The sequence below is a fragment of the Phaethon aethereus genome (assembly GCF_964289735.1).
Source record: "Phaethon aethereus genome assembly, chromosome: 2".
Taxonomy (NCBI): domain Eukaryota; kingdom Metazoa; phylum Chordata; class Aves; order Phaethontiformes; family Phaethontidae; genus Phaethon; species Phaethon aethereus.
Window position 1 is genome coordinate 100,692,961 of NC_138582.1, and position 21,892 is coordinate 100,714,852.

Here is a 21,892-nt window from a genome sequence, read left to right on the forward strand (position 1 = left end):
CCCTAAGAGCTGATACTTGCAACTCTTGCACTTTCAAGAACCTAAAGGTCGTGTCATTGTGGTAATCTTCGTTTCTCTACGGACTTCCTGCACAACCAACCAAACCAACTTAAAAAAAAAAAAAAGCCACACAAATGACAGCAACCTGGGAGATACATATTTAAAACCCTGGTTTTGACAGTTTTATATTCTCTTATCTATGACAGGATTAGGAGCCCTGATAACCAGTCTGCTGTAAGGGAGATTTCCCTTACTACATGTTGTCCTAGTTTCTAAGCTGAACCAGCAGGTCAGTCAGCCAGTCTTAGAGTTGTCCTTACAGTCTTTTGTCTCAAATAATGCCAACTCTTCTTTCTTACGCACTTAAAAATTTGTAAGATATTACTTCTTGTTTCAAAGGGCTGCCTCAAGAGATCACCTTATTATTTTGTTCTTTTCTTTAACTAGACTAGTTTATGCATGGGCTTAACGTTATTCATGTGTGTTGAAATTAAACCATGTACTAACTCAGATCAACTGCAAATCCTTGCTTTTATTGAAGGTGATCTAATCCCTGAGAGTCTAGTGGACTCTCTAGTGGAAATTTGAAACCAGCTGGAACTACCTCAGTGGCATTCTTCCACAGAGGAATGAGTTTTCAAAGCTGAAGTGCTATACGTTATGTTGCTTCAGCTCTGTAACACGTGGGTTCCTGATTAAAATACTGTGTCTTCTCTGGTGGGAAAAGTATACCTGGATATTTGGAAAGCGTGGAATAAAGGAAGAAGTGGTGCAAAAATATGAAGCCTTTTAAGGAAAAAGGATAACCTTTCAGCCCAGATGGATTTACTGCTCCATGGGAACAGAAGAATGGTGATAAATCGTCTATACAGAGGATAGTTGAAAGCAAATTTCAGAACATCTTCAAAAGCATGCCTAAACAGGCATGTTCAAAGTCTTCTTCCAAAGACAACAGTATAGTGTGCTCACATATATTCTTCTGTTGTAAAGGATGAAGAAGCATTTCCCTCCTAAGCTATCATGCCCGTCAGCCAAGCTGTAACTGATCTTCTGAAGGCATGACCATGACACTATGACTGAGGGAGCACATAAAAGCAAAAACCAGCAAACATATTGCCAAGATGGCTGAAGACAAGGACAGTGGTAGGACCTAACCAGGAACTAAGGGCAAGCCAATCTCCACACAAGCAGAACTCCAACAATGGATACCTATCCTGGCCATTTTTCTCACATTATACTAACCTTGGTTTCACAAACTGTGCCGCAGGGCAGGCTAGCTCTCCAGAGATGAGCACACTCACACTTCCCTGACAAAGCCCCAGATGTAGCTTCAGTCATGCTTGTAGTGTGCAGGTGATAAAATGACAAAATTCTGAAGCACCTCTGAAAAGAGCTCGTGCGAAGGAGACTGATGCTGCAGAGCCGATAACCAGGCAGTCCCTCAGTGGGTACCACATGCTATTTGTGGTTATGCAACATGAACAAGGACATGAAAAGGACAGAAAGAAAAGAAAGCAGCAAAGGCACATCTAGAAAAAAACTTCCAAAAAGCTAAAAAGCTTCTGACCTCTTTGCCAGGGAATCCCTGTGGTCAACTCAACTCTATTCCAGAGGGGAAAGCAGGACACGTACGGACAGGCGTGCGTGCAGGAACGCCACTCCTCATCCCATTTGGCCCAGGGGCCACAGCCTAGCAGGAATGGCCTCAACAGTCATCAGGCATGAGTAGACATGGGGTTATAATGCACTAACAGATGGGCTGTCTGTAAGGGGAGAAAACAACCAACTCATCCCTGGCAGGATCTGAGAAAAGATCTGAGGAAAAAAAAGAAGAAAATAATAGTTTATCCCTTCACTCTCCTCCATCCAAATTAGTGAACCAGTAATTTCCAAAATGCCCACAGGGAATTAATTTCACTGCATCCTTGATGGCAAGAGTAATGGGCACAAAATGACACCACAAAAGGAAGAGGAATCAACAAGAATGTAATAAAAGACACTTGTGGGGGAAAAAATCGTGATTATATACATCATAAACATATTTCCTTCTTCTGTATGATACACTACCAGCTTTCATAGCAGCCAGCTGAAGTAGTATTATAATGAAATACTAAGTATGATATAAAGAAATTATATTACCCAGAAGAATTTAAGAGACTCTACTTTTCTTAACGTATTTATGTTGAAAATTGTATTTCTGCTCTCCAAAGTGACAGAGCTCAGAAATCATTATACCTGGTCTGCCACCCAGCCTGGAAGAAATCTAACCACCTTTATTCTGGAAGGTCATACGCAAATGGAGACTGCAAAGATCCTTTCAATAATGGAAGCTGTGCACTGTTTTTTACGACTGGTCAGTCGTGTCACATGCTGCTGCTCTTGACTGAAAGACCATGAATATTAATGTTTCATAAATAAAAGCCATTAATGTATGTGAGTTATGAAATTAGCTTTTCCTGAATGCTCACATCAGCAGGATTCGATTTCCCTAAAGTTCATAAAAGGATTATGAAAAGGGATGAGCAGGGCCATGTTCTACTTTTCCTCCACAGTATTCGCGCATTAACAGCTTGCTGAGCCTTGCATGACTGAAGTATCACACAGCCAGTATCTTCTATAACCAACACTCAAATTCTGCTTGCAAGTTTGACAGACAAGTAGCAAAAGTGCGATCCCTCCCCTTCCAAAGTATTTCCTATGGAGCTGCTCCCAAAATGAACTGCAAGAGCCTTTCCTCATCTCCCCCTCTGGCCTTCAGGAAAAGAAAAGAAAAAAAAAAAAATACTGCAACAATAGTTCATTTTGCTTTCTTGCAAAGAGATGCCAGCAGCTTTGTAAGAGCTAATTTCCTCAGGCAGAGGCGACATGGATAGAGGAGCCCAATCAGAGAAATACAGAGAAATAAGAGAAAGAGAAAAGCACAGGACTAGAAGAGAAGGGGTGAGGGGAGTGGGAGGGAGCAAACCGTAAAAAATGTCAATACTATGCACACATGCACACTATAATGAAGAGTGAGGAAGGAAAAAGAAGAGTTACTACATTTAAATAAAATACTAAGAGAAGATGCTGGAAAAGCAAAAAGAAAAAGAAACAGTTCAGAAAAGAAAAGAGACAGGAATACATCTAGTAAAGTCATTAAAACCATTAAATGGCTACCACCCTCTTAGAAAACTAACATTCCTGCCTGCAAATAGTTGCACACACTTGTACACAGGAATGGCAAAATCTCGAGCCCTGAAAAGCACTTCGGCATGTGCTTAACTCACAAGTTCCAAGTACTTCAGTTGATGTCAGTAAGAGTATTCATACATTTGAGACAGGCACGTGCTGCAGTGCCTTACTGGATCAAAACGGAGGGTGCAGTTCCACATGTCTTTTTAATCCGCAGCAAAGCCAAAGAGGTCCTCGTGCCCCACCGTTCCCATAACTGTGCCACTAAAAAGCCTTTGCAGGCTTGCACTGAAACCATTTGAAGATGAGGAGGTGGGGGACAAAAGAAGAGAAGAGCATTGGCTTAACTACTTTAAGCCTGATAGTTTCAGTGACCCTATTTCGTATGTAGCTCTTTAGTTGTATTGACGTGGCCAAAGCACTGTACCATGAAGGAAAGATCAGCAGCGTCACCAGTGCTGGCTTCAACGGTCAGAAAAAGGTGCGTGATGCCACATCCTGATGTTCCTATAATTAAAGGAAACCTTGTTTTTTGTAGTTTCTTGATTTGACGTGGTTTGGCCTTCTCTCACTACTTGGGAACCTGGGGCAAAAATACATCAGCACTTAGTTCGCTTGCTCATTCATGAGACACGGGTGGTTTTAACAGCAGAAGCTATCTGAACTTATTCTTCAGTAGTACACAATAAAACAAATAAAGCCATGGGAAATTGCTGGAGGAACTCCCTTCTGTAAGCAGGTCCTTGTTATAGAAAGTAGAACAGTACACTGGCTTCACTTCCACAGTGGAGTTCCTGTATCGTGGGGTGGGTGGTTGGGTGGGGGTGTTGAATCAAAGAGAGTACCACCACTTCTATCATGGAACTCAGCTTCCAGTAGCACAGCTATCTTAAAATTTTATTCCCCATTTTTCTTCTCTTGTTTAAGTTTAAATTTTTTCAAATTCTATCTAAGCAAGCATAAAACATAACAACAGCAGTACATTTTTAATCCTCTTCTAACGTATTTTAGCACTTTGGAAATTATTATGGCACTACCATGACCACAGGCACAAACATTTTCAGCTTCATTTTCACCTGTGTGGCCTAACTTCATTTCAACTTAATTTAACATTCACCATGCTTCTTCCCACAGTAGGACGGTACAGCAAAATCCATGCCTGAACAACTCTTAGAACAGAGAAGGACAGCTAATTTTATTTGCTAGGAAATAAAACATGTATCTTGACTCCTATTTAGTCATAATTTCATAGCCCATTTAAGCTCACACTATTGCTAGCAGAAGCAATCTTACCCCTCCCTTGCCACTTCATTGTGTCCCTGCAACACCTTCCACAGACCAAGTATTTTTTCAGCTACAACACAAACTGCAATATTAAATGAATCTCCATTAAAAATCAAACATACTTCGTCACTTCTGTTTTAACCTGGAAAGTGCCCAATCTGCGTTGGGAGCTATCACCTGGTACACATGCTGGTCTGCAGAAGAGAAGGGGAACAGGCAACCAGAGGAAGGCTAAACTGCTTCTTTCAGTGCAATGCAGGCTTAAAGTGATCATAAAAACATGGCATTGGGCAGTTTACTGGCCTCGACATTCACAACGTTGTCACCGAAGGCAAAACGCAAAAGCTGCACACAGGGTATTTTCACAGATAGGAAGAAGGGGACAGTAAAACAGGACGGCACAGATTCTCTCAACGGCTACTCTTTTTTTTTTTTTGGTAGCTTTTCTTGGTCCAAGGCATCGCAGACAGACTTGGGAAAAAGAAAAAGCCAGCTTCAAAATTCTTTGCCATTAGGGCAACCATTATTTCTTCCAAATTATAAATAATTCACAAGCTACAGTTGCTGTAACATGCTGTAACTCCAGCTTTTAAGTAACACCAAGCATCTTGTCTTACAACATGATATTACTGTGTCCCCATTATATGCTGAATAACTAGAACAAAAAAATTAACATCAGTGAAAGCTTTTCAAGCTTAAGACAAAGGCTTCAGTAGCAGAAAGACTACCTTCTTCTTACAATCTTACTGAAGTGTAATAGAGCTTTTAATAAATGATTACAGGAAATACTATTCCAACGTGTTAACTTCTGCTTTATATCCAAAACTGAAAGGGACATTCCCTGGTCTCAGAAAGCCCGTCTGCACAATGGCAATAGGCCATGAGAATTCTCATCATTACCACTATGCTGTATGCTTGGGGGGGGGGGGGGGGGCAGGGAGGAGCGACTATCAATCAGAAAACCACATCTTGGGCGTCCATCTATGTCATCCTTCTATGAAAAACACTCACATTAAGGCCGGTCATTTGGAACACCACCCAGAAAGGAACCACGTACAACATCAGCTTAGTTATCAGTCAATTTTACAAACAATAACAGAAAACCTTCTTTTCACTTGGCTTTGAGTCTTGTAAACTCGAAGTCCAGACCAAGTTTTGTAGGGCTGAAACCAAAACAGAAGCAGTTCTATTTTCTTTCAGCTCAAGTTCAGTTAAGAAGTTAATTGATCTGGCATACGTGCAGCGTTGGAAATTTGTGTTGAGGGGTTTTTAGCATGCACGCTGCAGCTGAGAGATTTGGCTTACAACTTTGATGTACCAAAAAGAACTCTGTGGGACAAACTGGCTGAAAGTAATATCCATTTAAAAAAAAAAAAAAAAAAAAAAAAGGCGAGAAGTAAGGAAACATATCCCTTCTCTAAATCACCCTTAGTCTGCCTAGCAGGCATCTTATAAAAAGAAAAAAAACCCAAACCTATAAACATATGGTGGTAGCCTGCAGCAACTTAAAACTCTATATGCAATTTCTAGACTATGTATTTCTTAGGCATAAAGATTCCCAGTTTTAGAACAGCGTATAAAATTATATGCTAAATATAACATCTAATAAAAATAATGATAAGCATCTCAAAGAGTGAGACACTGAACAGACTCTTGTCCAAGACTCATGGTTTCTGTCCACTTTGGTAGTAACAACCTCAAAAAATATTTGTACATTGCAATTCACTTGACTCGCATGCTTTACATCTTCAAGTTCCTCTTTGTATTTCTTAAAAATGCAGGCCATTTCCAAACGTAGCTAGAAAATTGTTATTAGCTGCTGAAGTGGAGTTGTCAGGGCCCAGGGGAAACTGAATTCCTGTCACTGAGGAGCCTTCAAAAGCTTACTGTGTTTGTTGGACTCCCCAAAACACAGCGTGACTAGCAGCATGCCTAGCCACGAGACTAAAGCTTACCCAAAACAGTAGCAGATTTTTTTTATCCAGAAAAAAATAAAGCACAATCCTCAAAGAGAAAATAAAGTCATTCCGCTAACACATAAATATGGGAAAGGGCAGAGAAGACTGGCCTTGTTCCTATGGGCAGTGAAGGGAAAAATCGTCAAGTCAAAATGCCAGTACACACAACATTGTCCAGAAATATTGGGCAACACGTATCTCTACCCACTCACATAAAGCTGTTTTAAAAATAGGCACATAGCTGATTTCCATGTGCATGTAGTTGAAAGAGCCAATAATTTCTCCAAATTCATTCCGATCATTCTTAATTTAAAAGCATGCATTGCTTCAACACTAATCTGCAAGCAAAGCTAAAAATGAATTGCTCTTAATATACAGTTATCCTAACTTGGCTCAGACAACAGAGTATCAAAGTGCAAAACTAAGATTAGTAGATTATGTCGGAATGAGCTCCCATGGTTTATTTTTGAACTTTATAAATATCGTTAGCCAGTCATCATAGCATGCGTGTGCCAAAACACGCTAATCTCCTGCAACTATCACGTCATCCAAAAGATGTCAGACCAGCAAGGCAAGCTCAGAGAACTAAAAGCAGAGGGCAGGGACACGAATACCACAGGTCCTCCTGGAGCAAAGCAGCAGGCCAGTTTCTCAACTTGATTCTTATTATTTTCTTCTAGCCTTTAGGAAGTAAAAGCAATATAGTAACAGCCACAGATCCAAAGCTGCCTTTTTTGCAGAGAAAATCAAGGGAAGAACCTGGCAGAAAAGACCGCAAGAACCCAAGTAGGATAGACCAAGCAGATACACATTACGTCAGAGAGATATTTAGAAAGGATTAAGTCATGCCCTTCAAGTGATGCAATTATAAAGTCTTCTGGGGACATCGTCACATTTTTGCTAAACAGATTTTTAGTACTGTCACAATGTCTGACTGCAACTGTAGCAATCCTACAGGCACTAAACCCAACCTGACCAGAAACTACTCTTGCTCCACAGGCCTGACCTAGACGCAGAAAGCGTACGGAGACCTCAATACGAGTTTCCCATTTTGTTTTCAATGCATTTTTTTAATCACACAATCCCATTTTTATGCCCAATTAAAGGAGGTTTTGTTCCCCCAGATAAAAATTCAGGATACGGTTTATGACGCGTCAGTCCGGGATGAGAAATTTGCTGCAGAAATGCTAAAGGAGTTTTCGGGTGCCACTCTTCCCTGTGTGAACCGGTGGAACGACTGTTTTCACCTGAGCTTTTTTTCCTTGCTTCTGTGCTCAGCCAAGCTGGTCACCCCTAACAGCTTTCTGCAGCAGCATAAATTAAGCCGGTAAACTTTGCATGGGAGCAGATGGGGTACACTCACACCATCCACTTGCAGAGCTATGGGAGCTATGATCTCTAGCCGAGAGCCTCCAGACACGCTCTTCAGCGTGGCAATGCTCTCAGCCACTGCCCAGCTTTGCCACCGATTGTGGCCACACTTGCATGGCAAGTCGAAGAGCAGCTTTTTAGTGCTTCAGACTCTTCATCTGCATAAGGAAGCAACAAGACAGAAAGAAAGTACACGTGGCGAGGAAGAGAGCTAGCATATTTTCAAACAAGCCCTTGCTGCTATAATTAAAGGGTTTATTCCTTTCCCACAGGCCACCACTGGAAATACCAGGCCTCTGCCGGATTACCGAAGGAACAACATCAGAACAGGATGTCATTACACGAGGGAAACCTGAGCAAGTGAAACGGCAAATGGTTTTAAACCTTCTACCTACTGATTCATTGAGAAAATGTTTTTGTGACCGACCGAAATAAACTCCCCCCTACAAATGAAAACCAAGAGCTACCAAATAAAACCTACCCGTTAAAAAACACAAAGGATCACATCCAATATTCCCAGTAGCAACGAGCCAGCAAAACAACCAACCCATCAAAGATCTAAGAGAACTCCAAATACATTTTGGCAAGCATATTATTTCCTGTATCTGAATTTCAGCGCCAAGTACTCCTCACACACTAGACCTGAAATTTTACAAGCGATTTGCAGCTTTTAAGTTTCCTAGTGGCTTCCTACCACTTAAAAATGCTTTAAATAAAAAATGGTAGTAAATATAAAAAGTCTATGCGTACCATACCCCACCATTCACTTGGACATTAAACTCCAGGTATGTTTTACCTTCTCCTCTTAAAGCCATAACAACAGGTTAAGGGGCTTTGCATTGAAGGTGAAGAGCTGGATCATAAAAACTGTCAGCTGAAGTTCTGGCGCAGAGCATTGGGACATTTAGGGCCATCAGGATCTGGAGACACTTCAGGGAAGCTCAGGTTTGGCAACACTGAAATTTGCACTATTAGACTTGAAAGTTAATGTCCCATTAATCTTACACAGAGGCAGTCAAATCCATCAGCACTATTGTTTTCAGACTGTCTGCCCACCAAGGCAAACAATGCATCATTTACACTTGGTTTACATTTATAGTTGGGGAAAAAAGCCATGCAAAGGACCGGGGGGGGGTGGGGGGGGGGGGACGGGACACGACCAGAATGTTTTAAATGCAAATTTGGATTTCACAGCAATGCATGTATTCCTCTGCAAATTCCACATATGCTAAATCACACAAAAGCTGGGTGCTTGTTGTAAAAAATAATAAACATGTCTCCGCTTTTCCTTTCCCTACTTTAAAATTACCTTTAAGCCTCCCTTTCACTTGAGTACTGCAAACTGGAAACTTTAGAAATGAAAGCAGCTGGTGTTTCCCCTCCCTCCCCAAGTTCAAGTGGATTGAATTCATTAACTATACAATATAAATGGCCAAAAAAAACCCAAACCAACCCCCAAAAATATGTCCCTCCTCCTCAAGAACTTTCAGTTATGTTCAACCATGAAATATCAGTAATGTGTATAAACAAAATAAAAATTTTAAACCTGGAGTCTCTTCAGCTTCAGACTATGAGATTTCAAAAATTGACCTACTTTATGTAATACTCCCACAGCTGAGTCATCACAGTATCAACTGGTCTCTTATCAGCTGCAGGGTATGATCGTCACTTTAAAAAAAAAAAAAATCAAGTATCCATACTGAAATGCATCTCTTATTTTATTATCTGTTAAAAATATACTGTTAATCTAACAGTCCGGACCACAACTGGGACAAGGGAAAATCTTGAAGAAAGTTTGAACCGCGTAAAGTCCCCATACAGCAGATGCTGTGCCTCGTAGCAAGAGCCTGTAAGCTACAGGAGAGCATTGGACGAGGCTGCAAAAATACAGATTAGTTCCATCTCTGCCACCCTTACAGTACATAGCTTCAGGCCAGTAATGCAGACTTCTTTCTGTTTCATCAAACAATAAAATGGAGGGAATACTACTGCCTTGCAGAATCACCTGACGTTTATATCACACTTTAGCATATGCATTACATTAGCTGTTACTTTACATCTTCAGAAAAGGAAGGGGTAATATATTTTTAATACTGGCTTAGTAGGCCTCATAAGAGAAGGTGAAAGTGCTTTAATGAACATTAGAAACCCTTCACAGCAGCCTTGATTCATTATAATTCACTCTGGACAGCATCTTACACAGACTTCTGGCTCACAGTCCATCAGAGTGAGTAGGAGTCCATTAGTATCTCAAAGCATTTGTTGACAGCAAAAAGTAAATATTCCTTTAAAAAAAAAAAGGACTTTAATTATTAGTTTCCAGTTACACACTACCCTATAGCCATGTACAACATGATGTTGTAGTCTCAACAGACCAGGAAAAGGTTAAGAGGAACCCAACTTGGATCTCAAGTGGGGCTAGCATCCTTACACCCTTAGCTGAAGTCATACATATCAAAAAAAAAAAAATTCAGCATGCTATGCTGCTGGAATCGTTACTGCAAGCCTGAAAAAGACCCAAAGAAAGCTCCAGAAAGTTATCTGAAATAAGAGGCAGTGTATACTGAACACCACCTCTGCTGCCACCGGTATATTCACGTTATTTCTGGTAGGAAGTGGTCAAAATTAAAGCACGCTTTAAGTTGTGGGGCTGGGGGAGGAAAATGAGAAAACTCCTGCATAACACAAGAGCAAGGCAGGAAGGTCGGGCTGAAGCCCCGGGGCTTGCACACAAACAACCCTCACTCAGGAGGGGGTGGTGCTGCTGCGTGGTCACCAGTCCCCTCCCAAACTCCCTGCCTGAAGGATCCCCAAGTAAAGAGTATTGTTTCAAAGGCTACAGCACTCACAGGAGCTCTCCTTGGCTGTCTGCAGCACACTAATCCTGGACAGGCCTCGCCGGCCCTCCCTCCGAGGGGCTTACCAGGCCGTCCGTAGGTGAAGCGAGCATGTCACCGCATGGCAGACTACAGCACTTTTACCTCTGCAAGGAGAAGGAAACAAATCACACAAAAAGACAGTAGTCACATTACTCCTGAATTATATTTTGCCATCTGCTACGGTGGCAGAACTGGGCAGGTATTTAAAGACAGTAACCCAGGTCTGATACTCCGAGACCTAAGACAGCAGGAACAGAAGATTTGCTATTCAGCATCACAAAAACAGGCAGAAAAACGCACCTGTGAAATTACGCTTAAGACTTCAAAGCTTTTCACTTAAGAACTATTAATTCCAAGCGCATACCAAATGCAGTCTGGCTTCTCGGCTGATGCTCTACAAAGCTGTCAGTTTTCTGAGGCTTGAGCCAAAAGGCAATATTTGATATGTAAAGATGTTTGAGAAGGAGGAGGGTAAAGTGAGAAGAAAGATTTGTGTGAGTCAGCCATAGTTCTTTTAAAAATTAAGTGATAGCGTTTTTAAAGCACAGAAAAGGAGATACATACACGGATTTCCTCATTCCTGGGTTATCAGTCACAAAAGATAATGCTCTCAAAGTTTAAGAGAACTTTTAACTGCGGCCACTTACGAAGTGGGGAGCCGAGCCCCGCGACGGCAGCCTGCGACGCGCAGGCTTTTTACTCCATTGTTCTCACCACCTTTTTGTTTTCAGAATTCACTTCGCAAATGCCGAAAAGCAGCAGCCAAACGAGGCTTCGTTCCCGATACGACAAACCCGCAGCGATACGAGGAGCGGGGCCACCGAAGCGGCAACTCGGTGCCTGGGCAGCTGGGGGTGGGGGGAGCAATTCCGCTCCCCCCCTCTCGCTCCTCACGGCGGGGCATCACCCCTCGGCGCCAGCCCTTCGCCCCTCAGGGCGGGGAACACCAGGGGCCCCGTGGCCGGGCAGCAAGGCCCGACGCTCGGCGGGGCCATTGTTCCGCTGCGACCCGGCCGCGGGGCAGGGGGCGGTGAGGCGAGGCCTGCCGCTGCCAGCTTTCCGCGCCGCCCCCTCCCGGGTCACCTGCGGGCGGTGCCCAGGCCGGAGGCCTGTCCCAAGGGCGCGGGGTGTCACCGGTGGGGCCGAGCTTGACAGGACGGGGGCGGGGGGTGTTTAACGGCCCCCGAGCCGGGCCGAGCGGAGGCCGGACAGCGGGCGATCACACCTGCGGCCGCGCAGGCGAACAAAAGGCCTGTCTGGCACCGGCCAGGAGGAGGAGGCGGCCGCGGCCCGGCGTGCTCCGCCGGGCTGCCGCAGCGCCCGAAGGTCACGGGCAGAAGGAAACGTGCCACGCGTGTCGCCACGCCGCGTCCCCACGTCTCCGCCCCCGCGGGGAGACGTGACCGGCCTTCCCCGCCGCGCGGGCCAGAGGCTGACTCAATCTCCCACCCCGAAACCGGCAGGGCCGGGCCGGGCCGGGCGGCCCCGCACCTGCTCACCTGGCCCGAGGCCGGGCCAGGCCGCCCCCGCCGCGCCACCGAGCGCTGCCCCAGGGCCTCCCCCCGCCCCCGCCCCGCCTCGGCTCTGACGTCACGCCAGTGGCGGAGTGGGGCGGGGGGGGCGAAGCGACGAAGATTCCACGGCGCGCAGGCCCTTCCCTTTGTGACGTCACGGGAGCAGGGCGAACCTGGCCGGGCGGCGGCGTGGCCGGCGGCCCACGGACTCCCGTCACAGCCCCGGCAACCTGTTGCTGCCGCCGCCAGCGCGGCTTGCCGCCTGCGCCCCCTGCCCGAAATTTAAATGGGGGGGCGCGGAGGGGAAGGAAGAAGGGGAGGGGGGTGGGAGTTCAAGCGCCGCGGCGAAGTTGCGAGCGGGGAGCGCCCGGCGCGTTGTCCCCCCCCTGCCTCCCCCCAGGGCCGGCGGAACCGCATTGTTCGCCCCCGCCAGTCCGGGGCGGCCGCGGGAGTGGCACTTTCAGGCGATCTCACACCCCCCCACACTCCCCCTCCCCGTAATTATTAACACCGCGGGTTCCTCCCCCCCGCCCCGCTTTTGTCTGCCTGCCTGGGAAACGTGGACGCCCCGCGTGTTTCGCCAGACTTTCCACCCGCCGTTCCCGTGTCGATGCAATACTTTTAACTCGCCGGCCCCGGGCTCCCCGCTCCTCTGCAATGCGGATGTATTTTAATTCGGAAATTTCGGGAGGGGGGGGAAGGGGAAGCGCCCAGCTCCGAAATAGCATGCAGCCCTCCCCCCCCCCCCCCGATATCCCACCCTCCGGGGCAGGCAATCGATCGCGACAGTCCGCTGGAGTCAACTGCAGTTTTTACCAAATCTATATAATAACGAGGAGAAAGTGTCCCGAAGGTCACCCTCCCTGCCAAGAAACACACACACCCCCCTGCCCAAAATCGGCACAAACGATAGGCGCGATAATAAACCACAACTTTTAAAAGCCTCGCATCAAACGCACCCGAAAGCCAGGATTTATATCCCGCCCCCCCCATGAAGAATTTTTTTTTTTTAAACGTGCAGATAAAAATCCTTCTTCGCTCTACTGCATATTTGGCTAATTCCCCTCAGTTTTTCCAAACGTAAAAGAAAAACTCCCCTATGCCAATCAAAACGTAACTGGAGCACGAACAAAAATCCAACTACCCATCCACATTTATATGTTTAAAGGATTAGACAATTACAAGGGATTGGTTAAGCGGTTGAATAAAAGAGAGGTAGAAATACAGCCCGGGCTGCGCTGGATTAGCCCAAATTTTCGAGCCATCGTCATGATTTAAAACTGTACCGAGCCATTTTCCCCATTATTAAAGCCAATCCCAAGGAACCCCCGACTGGTTTGGGTTTTCCATCGCCAGGGCAGAGGAAGCAAAGGATGGCACAGAGGAGGTAGGATGTGGTAGGGCGAGAAACGAGCTCGCCATAACCAGACACTCGCTTTTTTAACTTAAAGGGCTTCCAGCCGCCGCCGCCGCTTTCACCAGACGAGGGATACACGCACACGCAGACCGTAAAAAAAAAAAAAAAAAAAAAACACAAACCACCACCAACCAAACAAAACCCTCAAAATACCTCCTTTCGCATGCAAAAGCGCAGTATTAATACAACCGCCTGAAAATGCAGTTCCGTGACATTATCGCGGCAGCACCCCCCCAGCTGAGCTCCCCGCCTTTCATCTAAAACTAGATGATGATTGTGTCATTTGAGGTCAATACATTTATTCACTGGAGGAATCGCGACGCAAACCTGGTTTTATAACCGAACTGGATAGAAGGTTTCCCCGTTAAAAGGGGCCTCTGAAACTCCCCCACCACACCACAGAAAAATAAAATTCAGCATTACATTTGCTTCGAAAGCCTTATAGCTGCAGGATTAGCTATAAACTTGACATTCACTGCCATTTCCTAAAACTAGGAGTCAAATTATATATGTTATGTCCACTTACGTATTTCTTTTGAATTATATTCCTCTTGGGTCTTTCTTTGCTCATTCTGGTATCCAAATTCTGATTGCAAAAGGGGACAATTGCTTCATGAATTAAAGCCGCGACAATTAAAAAAAAAAATACCGAAAAAATCCAGGGGGGAGGGGGTTGTTTGTAGTGGTATCTTGTAATCCGACTTTCTTTCCTCACAATGTGATTCTCCTAGCAATAAATCCGAGAAATGGGGGACGGGAAAAAAAAAAAAAAAAAGACGAATGCGAAGGAAACAAACAAAAAAATCACTTTAGTGAAACATTATAATGGAAAATTTCCCCCGAAACACAAAAAAAAACCGACGCCCTTGATATCCCCTTTTTCTCAAGCCACCTAAGCGATCTGCAGGTCCTTAGTGTCAGAGCCGTAGTTACATCTTGGAGAAGGAAAAGGGGCCGAAAGGAGAAGATAAATAATCAAATCGATGGAAGTCACGTTTGTGCCGCTGCAGCAGGGAAAGCGGCAGAGACAACTCCGGCAGCGGCGGCGGCTCCGGCAGCGGCGGCGGCGGCGGCAGCGAGGGCTGCGCGCACCGTGTGTGTGTCTCCGCTCCTCCGGCTCCCCCCCGACCAATGAGAACGGCTCTCCGGCAGCAACTTTAAATGGACCTGGCTCTCTTCTTTCTTTTTTTTTCTTCTTTTTTTTTTTTTTAATATATATGTCTGCGTGTGTGTGCGCGCGCGCGCGCGCGCGTGTATATATATATACACACACACACGGGTACGCACGCACGCACACACATACATACATCCACCGCTTAGGGCTTGGCCTGAACTCCCAACCGGGACAGGAGCCGCAACGCCCGGCTCCCGCTGCGTTCAACGCATGCTACAGGCCTCGCTAAACACTTCATGCGGGTCAGGCGTCACACGCTTCCCTTTTCTACACCCCCCCTTTCCTCCCACCTCTCTTTTTTTGGCATTTAAGCGCGGCCACCCGGCAGCCAAGGTCGCCGCTAGCCCTGCGCCACAACCCGAGCGGGGAGTTTGGCGACGATCCCTCAACCGCGCAGCACGCTCGGTCGCCCTGCCCTGCCCCCCTCCCCGCCCCGCACCAGCCTCCCTCCTCCCGTCTGCCAAGGCCTCTCCTTCCGCTCCGTCCCTGCGCCTGCCGCGCTTTCCCCGGCTCAGGCACCCACCGGGGCCCGCCGCGCTGCCAGTACCTGGCCTCACCGGCGGGGCTCCGCGCAGGGCCCGAGAATTGTCCTTGCTCGCGGGAAAGTTGTAGTTCCCTCGCCACAAAATGGCGATGGCAGGGAACTACACCTCCCGGCGTGCCGCGTGCGCCCGCCCGTGCCCGCCGCCGATTGGCAGCTGCGCGAGGAACCCCCTTCGCGACGATCGTCCTTTCCTCCCCCCGCCGCCTCTCGCCGTTGGTTTCCTCCTACTTCTTGTCTCCCACCCACTCCCGCCTCTACCACCGACGGTCCGGGGGGGGGGGGGGAAGGAAGAACGGGACGGGGGCTGTGTGAGGGGCAGTTGGGCGTTGAGGGGCGCCGGTGCGGAGGTGGCGGCGAGGCGGCGGCCACCGCCCGGGGGAGGGCACGGCACGGCGGGCGGGAGGAAGAAGAAGAGAGGGGGGGAAGTTTATTTGGAATCGCTGACGGAGTGGGGAGGCAGGCAGGCGCCGCGGGAGGCTGCTGGGAGAGTGCGGGGATTAATGTGTCTGGGTTGGGCTGTGAAGCGGCGGCACGAAACTTCATGTCTGTGGGCTGCACAGCCGAGGAGGCGGCCGGCGGCGGGCTCGGCCCTGGGGCCGCCCGCTCGCCTGCCTGCCTGTTTGCTGGGCGGGCGGTGTCAGCTCAGGACAGGTTGCCGGGCTGTGCTGTGCGAGGCTCGCTCGGTGTGTCTCAAAGGTATTCTGAGGTCGCGCCTCTCCCCTCCGAAACGCCTCCGACGCCGCGCCGGGCTGCCCCGCGGCACCCGGGCCCCCGGAGAATAACCTTTTTGCGTGGGTATTTTTAAATCCCCGGCTCTGCTGGAGCTAGAGCACTCCGCGGAGAGCCCGGCAGTTTCCCAGGAGCAGCGGGCGTCCTCCCCGAGAGGCTGGAGCCCGCCGAGGGGAGCTGGGTCCGGCACTGCCCCGCGGGCAGCTGGCTGTCCCGTTGAACTAGCTGGGCACTCATGGGGCTGGGGAGCCTGATGTCCATGCAAAACCCTGAAGTTAAAATACTCGTGGTTCTTTTGGGTTTTTTGTTTGTTCGCTTGCTTGTTTCAGTTACAAAAAGCAGGAAACTGGGTGCAAGTGGAAAGTGCATCTTCAGAGTAAACACAACAGTTCTTTGACGGTGGAGTACATCTCTTCCAGGGACAGGGAGGAAGGAGAGTAACTGATAATCTCCCTAGTGAGGTATCCCTGTACTCAGTGGCCGTTTGTGCTTTTCTATACAACTCACTGCAAGCCATGAGGTGACATACCTGTATGCTAATGCCTACATTTACCTAACGCTTTAGGGACTTTACGCTGTCTTCCAGATGCAGTTTATATGTTCACATATATTACCACCTCTCTGTAGGGGCAAAAACTTTGGCGTAAGGCTGTTGGGTGGCTCTGCTCAAAGTCAGGAGAGCAGGAGACCCAGGACTCACCAGAACCTCAGTCACTGGTTCCTAGTCTTTTGTCTTAACCGTGAGTCCATCCTTCCTCACTTATGTAGATAAGTTAGTACAGTGTTTTCCCTTTACCTTAGAAATAGGATGCAAATCATGTTTAAGGCACTAAACGGAAAAAAACCCAAGTTATGTCATAATTTCTTCATTTTCCTTTCACCCCTTCATGCTTACTACTACTTACTTTAGGGCTTTTTTCCCTAGTCTTGTGTAATAAAAAACTGAGGGGTAGGGATCTGTGCTTGGCCTCACCCAACATCAAGCTTTTATGGTAATACTACTTGTGATCAAGTTAATCTTTTGAAGCCTTTTCTTTAGGCCTCTTGTAGGAAAATGTAAGTTCTTTCTAAGTGTAAGTCTGAAGAGAGATTTTTGTTCCTTTAAATTGGAAATAAGCACATTTCATGTAGGACTGAACTGTGATGTACTTTCATGTACAACTTTCTGCCCTCATTTTTATTAAGGTGTTTATGTAGCTTGAAGGTCTAGGACATACTTGAAAGAAAACACTTTTGTCTCAAGTTTTCTTCAATTAATAATTATGAGTCTGTGACTCTCTCACTCCAGGAGGCATTTTGGAAAACCAGAAAAGACAAAGATAGTCATTCATGTATTTCTAAGTCAACAATTGAGCAAAACATTCTTGTAGCAAACCTACCTGGCTTTTCTCAAATAACATAAGGTAGCAAAACCAACTACTTACCCCCCAGCCCTCGCTTTAGAGATTACTTCCTGAGTGTTCTTAAGTCTGAGTGTTGCTATGTTTGCTACTGGCTTTTGTGCTGTGTGTTGAACAAGAGCTTACTGTCAGTGCAAACTAATGAATTTTCTTCTCGAGGCTGGGTGGCAGAAACCTTTTCCATAGATCCGTGGCTCTATTTACATTTGTGTCCTGTTATACAGAGCGTTGTATTATGTACATCCTAAGTATCATGTAACTGTGGTGGATCTTGCCTTTCACTTCTAGCTTGTGTGCGTTTTGGAGACTAACCTTTTAAATACTGAAACTAAAGTGATTTACAAAATTAATTAAATGCTGATACAATAGAAGTTAGTATAACAGGTTAACTGCTACTAATGTCAGTGTTTAGCATTACATTTGATAGCATTTTTTTTCTAATTTGAGAGTAACTTTCATCCTGGCCTCTTGAACTATGTTGTGCCTTGAAAATGTTTGAGAAGTCAGCATGGTAGAGTTTCCTTGTTTGCATCGCATTCATTTTTTCATTGTGTATAATCCTTTTACAAGGAACTGTATAGATTTATAAAGGAGCCCCAAAACTGGACTTATGTGCTTTACAGTTAGTTTTTATCACTGTTGCAAAGGCCAGAACAGGCTCAGTGGTCTGACATACGATACTATTCTTAAAAAAGCTTTGTTTTTTGAGGGGGGTCATGATATTGTGAATTATTTCTTTGCATGAGAATAACACATTTTATGCATTGTGCATTTGGACTTATGTATACTAAACATCCTAGATGCAGTTTATCTCTGAACAAGAGGTGAAAAATGGTCACTTTCTAGCACATGAGATAATCTTCAAGTACACGATTCTAGTGAATAGTGAGGGGAAGCTTCATTAAGAAGGAACCTTGGTGATACCTCTCCAGTTACTACAGTTTTCATAATACTTGCCTGCTTCGCATCTCAATGAAGATAAAATCTCTTTGAAGTTATAGGCGAAGAACATTCATCAATGCTGACTTACGTATGACTGCACTTTTTTTTTAATCAGGGACTGCTGCTTTTGACATTTTCAAACTTGGAAGGCAGATGTATTTGCAAAATGGTTTGTGGTGTCCTCAGAGTCCTGGGGCCAGATTTTTAGTAAGCTGATGGGGAAGGTCCTGGTATGATTACTAGTCAAAGCAAAGTAAAAGAAGAATATTTAGTTCATAAGGAAAATTAGGATCTACTATAAACCCAAGGCACAACCATTTCATTTTTTTGTTGTTGTTTCTTCTTTTTGGTCAAACAGATAAAACAATAGGCACAAGCGGTACGGGGAAGGCAGAAAGAACATGGGGTGAATTCATGAGCCATAATTCACCAGTCGGCAAACAAAGGGCATGATGCCAGACAAGTTCAGCCATAAAGGAGCCTTGTCTTGGGGGCAGGCTGTGATTGTTTGTGGACAGATGGCTGCTTACCAGTTCATAAAAATAACTTCTGGATACCTTTTCCCCAACTGTGTCGTATTTACCTGAATTATGCCTGCCTCAGAAAAGACAAGATGAAGTTTTCTAATGTTGAACTGTTTTTCTGCATCTGAAAGGGATGCAATTTTGAATTCTGAGATCTAATCTCTTGTGTGGATAAAAGTTTTGTACACTGAGAAGGATGAGTGTGGGAAAAGGTTGGTAGCTTTGCGCTATGGGATACAGAACTATAAAGCCCTAGAATCACGCTGGCGGTCTGTGGAGATCTAGTAACACATGGGGAATTCCCATTTTTTGAGGTATGAATGGCTTCCTGGAAGCTTGATAAAGTAGGTAAAGAGACTATAAAAGTAGACCCCACGTTTATAAAATGCAGACATGTTCCTACGGTGTAACTTTTTGTGCCACAAATGATGACACCATTTATTGTTTTGTGTTTGAGAAGACAGAACTTTACCACAGGCAGCCAACTCTTTCTTGTAGTAAGTAACAAGGATGTGGAGAGTGTCAGAGAGAGGCCTCTGCCTATAGATACCTTGCCACTGACTTGAGTTGATATCTAGGCCCAACATTCTGGTTTCCACATCCCCTAATTTGAGTTCCTCTCCTCTTTCTGTTGCATTTTACATCCTCTCTTTCCTGTATTAATATTCCACCTTATTGTTTCACATTGGTTTTAAAAGTCCAATAGCATGTTACTGTAATACTGGAGTAGCATATTCAAGATAGAGTTACAATACATATCTAAGAGGAAAAACAGCTACTGCTGTGAATGAATCTCTTGCAGAAGAGGAAAGTAGAACTTTCAGAGAAATAGAGATGTGAGGTAGCTAGTTGCTGGCAGTCTGGCCACTTTCCCACAACCTTTTTTACTTGTTAAATATATGCATAGATGTACACGTTTGTTAAATAAATACATAAAATGCAAACATAATGACCATGCAACATAGTAAGCTGGTGTACGCGCAAGGTGGTGTCTCTGCATCTGGGCCTAAGGGTTTCCCAACAGGCAGCTTCCATCATGCAGTTAAGCTCTACATGTGTAGTGGATTCTGTATCGCATGCACAAAGAGGCTGGATTCATGCAGTGCAGATTTATGCATGTGATTTAAAGTCCTCTGGGCAATTGAGACATGGTGCCTAGCATCTCCAGGATCCTTGAGGCAGCCTTACATACACGTGCAGACAGACACTACACAGATGGTCAGAGTGAAAGGATATTAAAGTGGCTAAGTTAAGCACTCAAAAGTTACAAAATGCCAGAATTTGGAAATGTGTATGCAATCTTAATTCCATCCATACATCTATTTATTGCTTTGTAATAATCTTAAAATAGAGTGCATACATTTCCTCCCCTCTCCATAGGATGATTGGTTTTTATTCAGTGTATGAAACGAGTCTGCTCTGGGGATGAATTAGAGTGCGTGATGGAGAGGGTTGTCTGTTGAACTCTTACCCTCCTGTGTTCCTATGAATGCAAGAAGGGAAGACATAATCTCATTGTTAAGGCAACTGAATGTTGCTTTGGAGGAGTTGATTCTCTGCCAAGGAGTGTGATGCTGGATAAGCCATTTACATCAATGTGATGGGTGATGTGTTGTGACTTGTGACCATCATAGCTCTTTGATCCAAATCTCCTAGTGTGCAGGATACTTTGTTCCCCCACTTGAAAATGTAGAAGAAGAGATGAGGAAATAAATATGTCTGTGGTTGCTAAAGTGTTCCTGTTGTAGCTCTTGCATTGTGTTCCTCATTTTATGGGTTCTCGTAGGACTGTACATGTGCATCTGCACCAAAGGCTGCTGGAAGCTGTATCCTTTGAATACTCAAAGAATATGCAAAGCTTAGTACTAGCAAGAATCGCGTTTTAGGTACTTTGAGACTCTTCGGATCTTAATTTCTGACTGCCTCAGTTTACTGTCTGTAAAATGGGGGTAATATTTCTTCAGCTCACAGAACTGATGAAATCATAGTGCTTGTGGACAGTCATGATATTCTTGGTGCAAGCACCACAGAAAAAGCAGTATCTCTTCTTTTGGCTTTTTGTCTGCCTTTTCTCTGCTGAATTTAGTACTATGTCAGCTTTTCTTTTCTTTGCATTTTATTTCACTGCTTTTTACAGCTGGCAATGTCAGGGTGCTTGTCCTTTCCACATTGTTCAGCATTTACTGCAGTTTGCTTGGTTGCCCTGCATCTGTTGAGAAGTAGGACTGTGAGACGGTAAACCTTGAGGCACACAAGCTTGGACAAAATCCTCAAAAGCACACAAGCTTGAATGAAAATGATCAAATTGGTATGAACTTCTGGATTTTGTTTCAGTGCAAGTTGCTGCACAAAGTGTTATTTTGCGTAAATGTGAACTATTTTAGTTGAGTTAGTAATTTTAACCAGTTCATTAAATTGAAGTAAGGTGCTTTTATGCTGAAATTAGAGCTCAGCATGGGAGAAGGGGAACAGGATTGTCTTAGCAGGTGGAAGAGAGAAATACTCCATCCCGCCTTTTTTTCTCCTCTTCTTCCTTCTATATGCCCATTTGAAAGTTTGTGTTTCTTCTTCCCTTCCCTCCCCCCAGCCTTATGAAGAGTGTAATGCTTACTTCGAGCCACAGGGAAGATCAGGCTCATGGGACCAGCACAGTCTAGGTTGCGATCGGATGGCGATGTTGGCTAGATGCGCAAGGGAGCCCTTCTCTTCATGGAATGGTAGGCCTGCCTGCCCAATGCTGCAGCCTGCACGTAAGTGGCCAGGACGTGGCACCTAAGGGAGCCCAGCATGGTCAAAAGAGGCACAGGGCAGTGCTGGAGAAGGGGAGCAAGCGATGACTGCCTGACCAGCGTTTCATTGTTGGCAAGAGGCATGGGAGATGGGGGGAGAATTGAGAGGGGAAGGTGGAGGGTGGGACTGGAGTGAGTGCAGAGAGCCAGGTAGGTTGTGAGAAAGGACTGGGGAAAGGGGCAAGAGCTTTGCTGT

The 21,892-nt window shown here is 45.6% G+C and overlaps 1 protein-coding gene across 1 annotated transcript in view; it reads right to left on the reverse strand.

Moving 5' to 3' along the window:
• Positions 1-15,171, reverse strand: part of JARID2 (jumonji and AT-rich interaction domain containing 2) — a 225,037-nt gene extending 209,866 nt beyond the window's left edge. Inside the window, exon 1 of the mRNA XM_082014548.1 lies at positions 14,121-15,171. Within this exon, the coding sequence (XP_081870674.1) occupies positions 14,121-14,165 (45 nt within the window). The 5' untranslated portion in view covers positions 14,166-15,171. The remainder of the gene's footprint in view (positions 1-14,120) is intronic.
• Between the last annotated feature and the right edge of the window lie 6,721 nt (positions 15,172-21,892).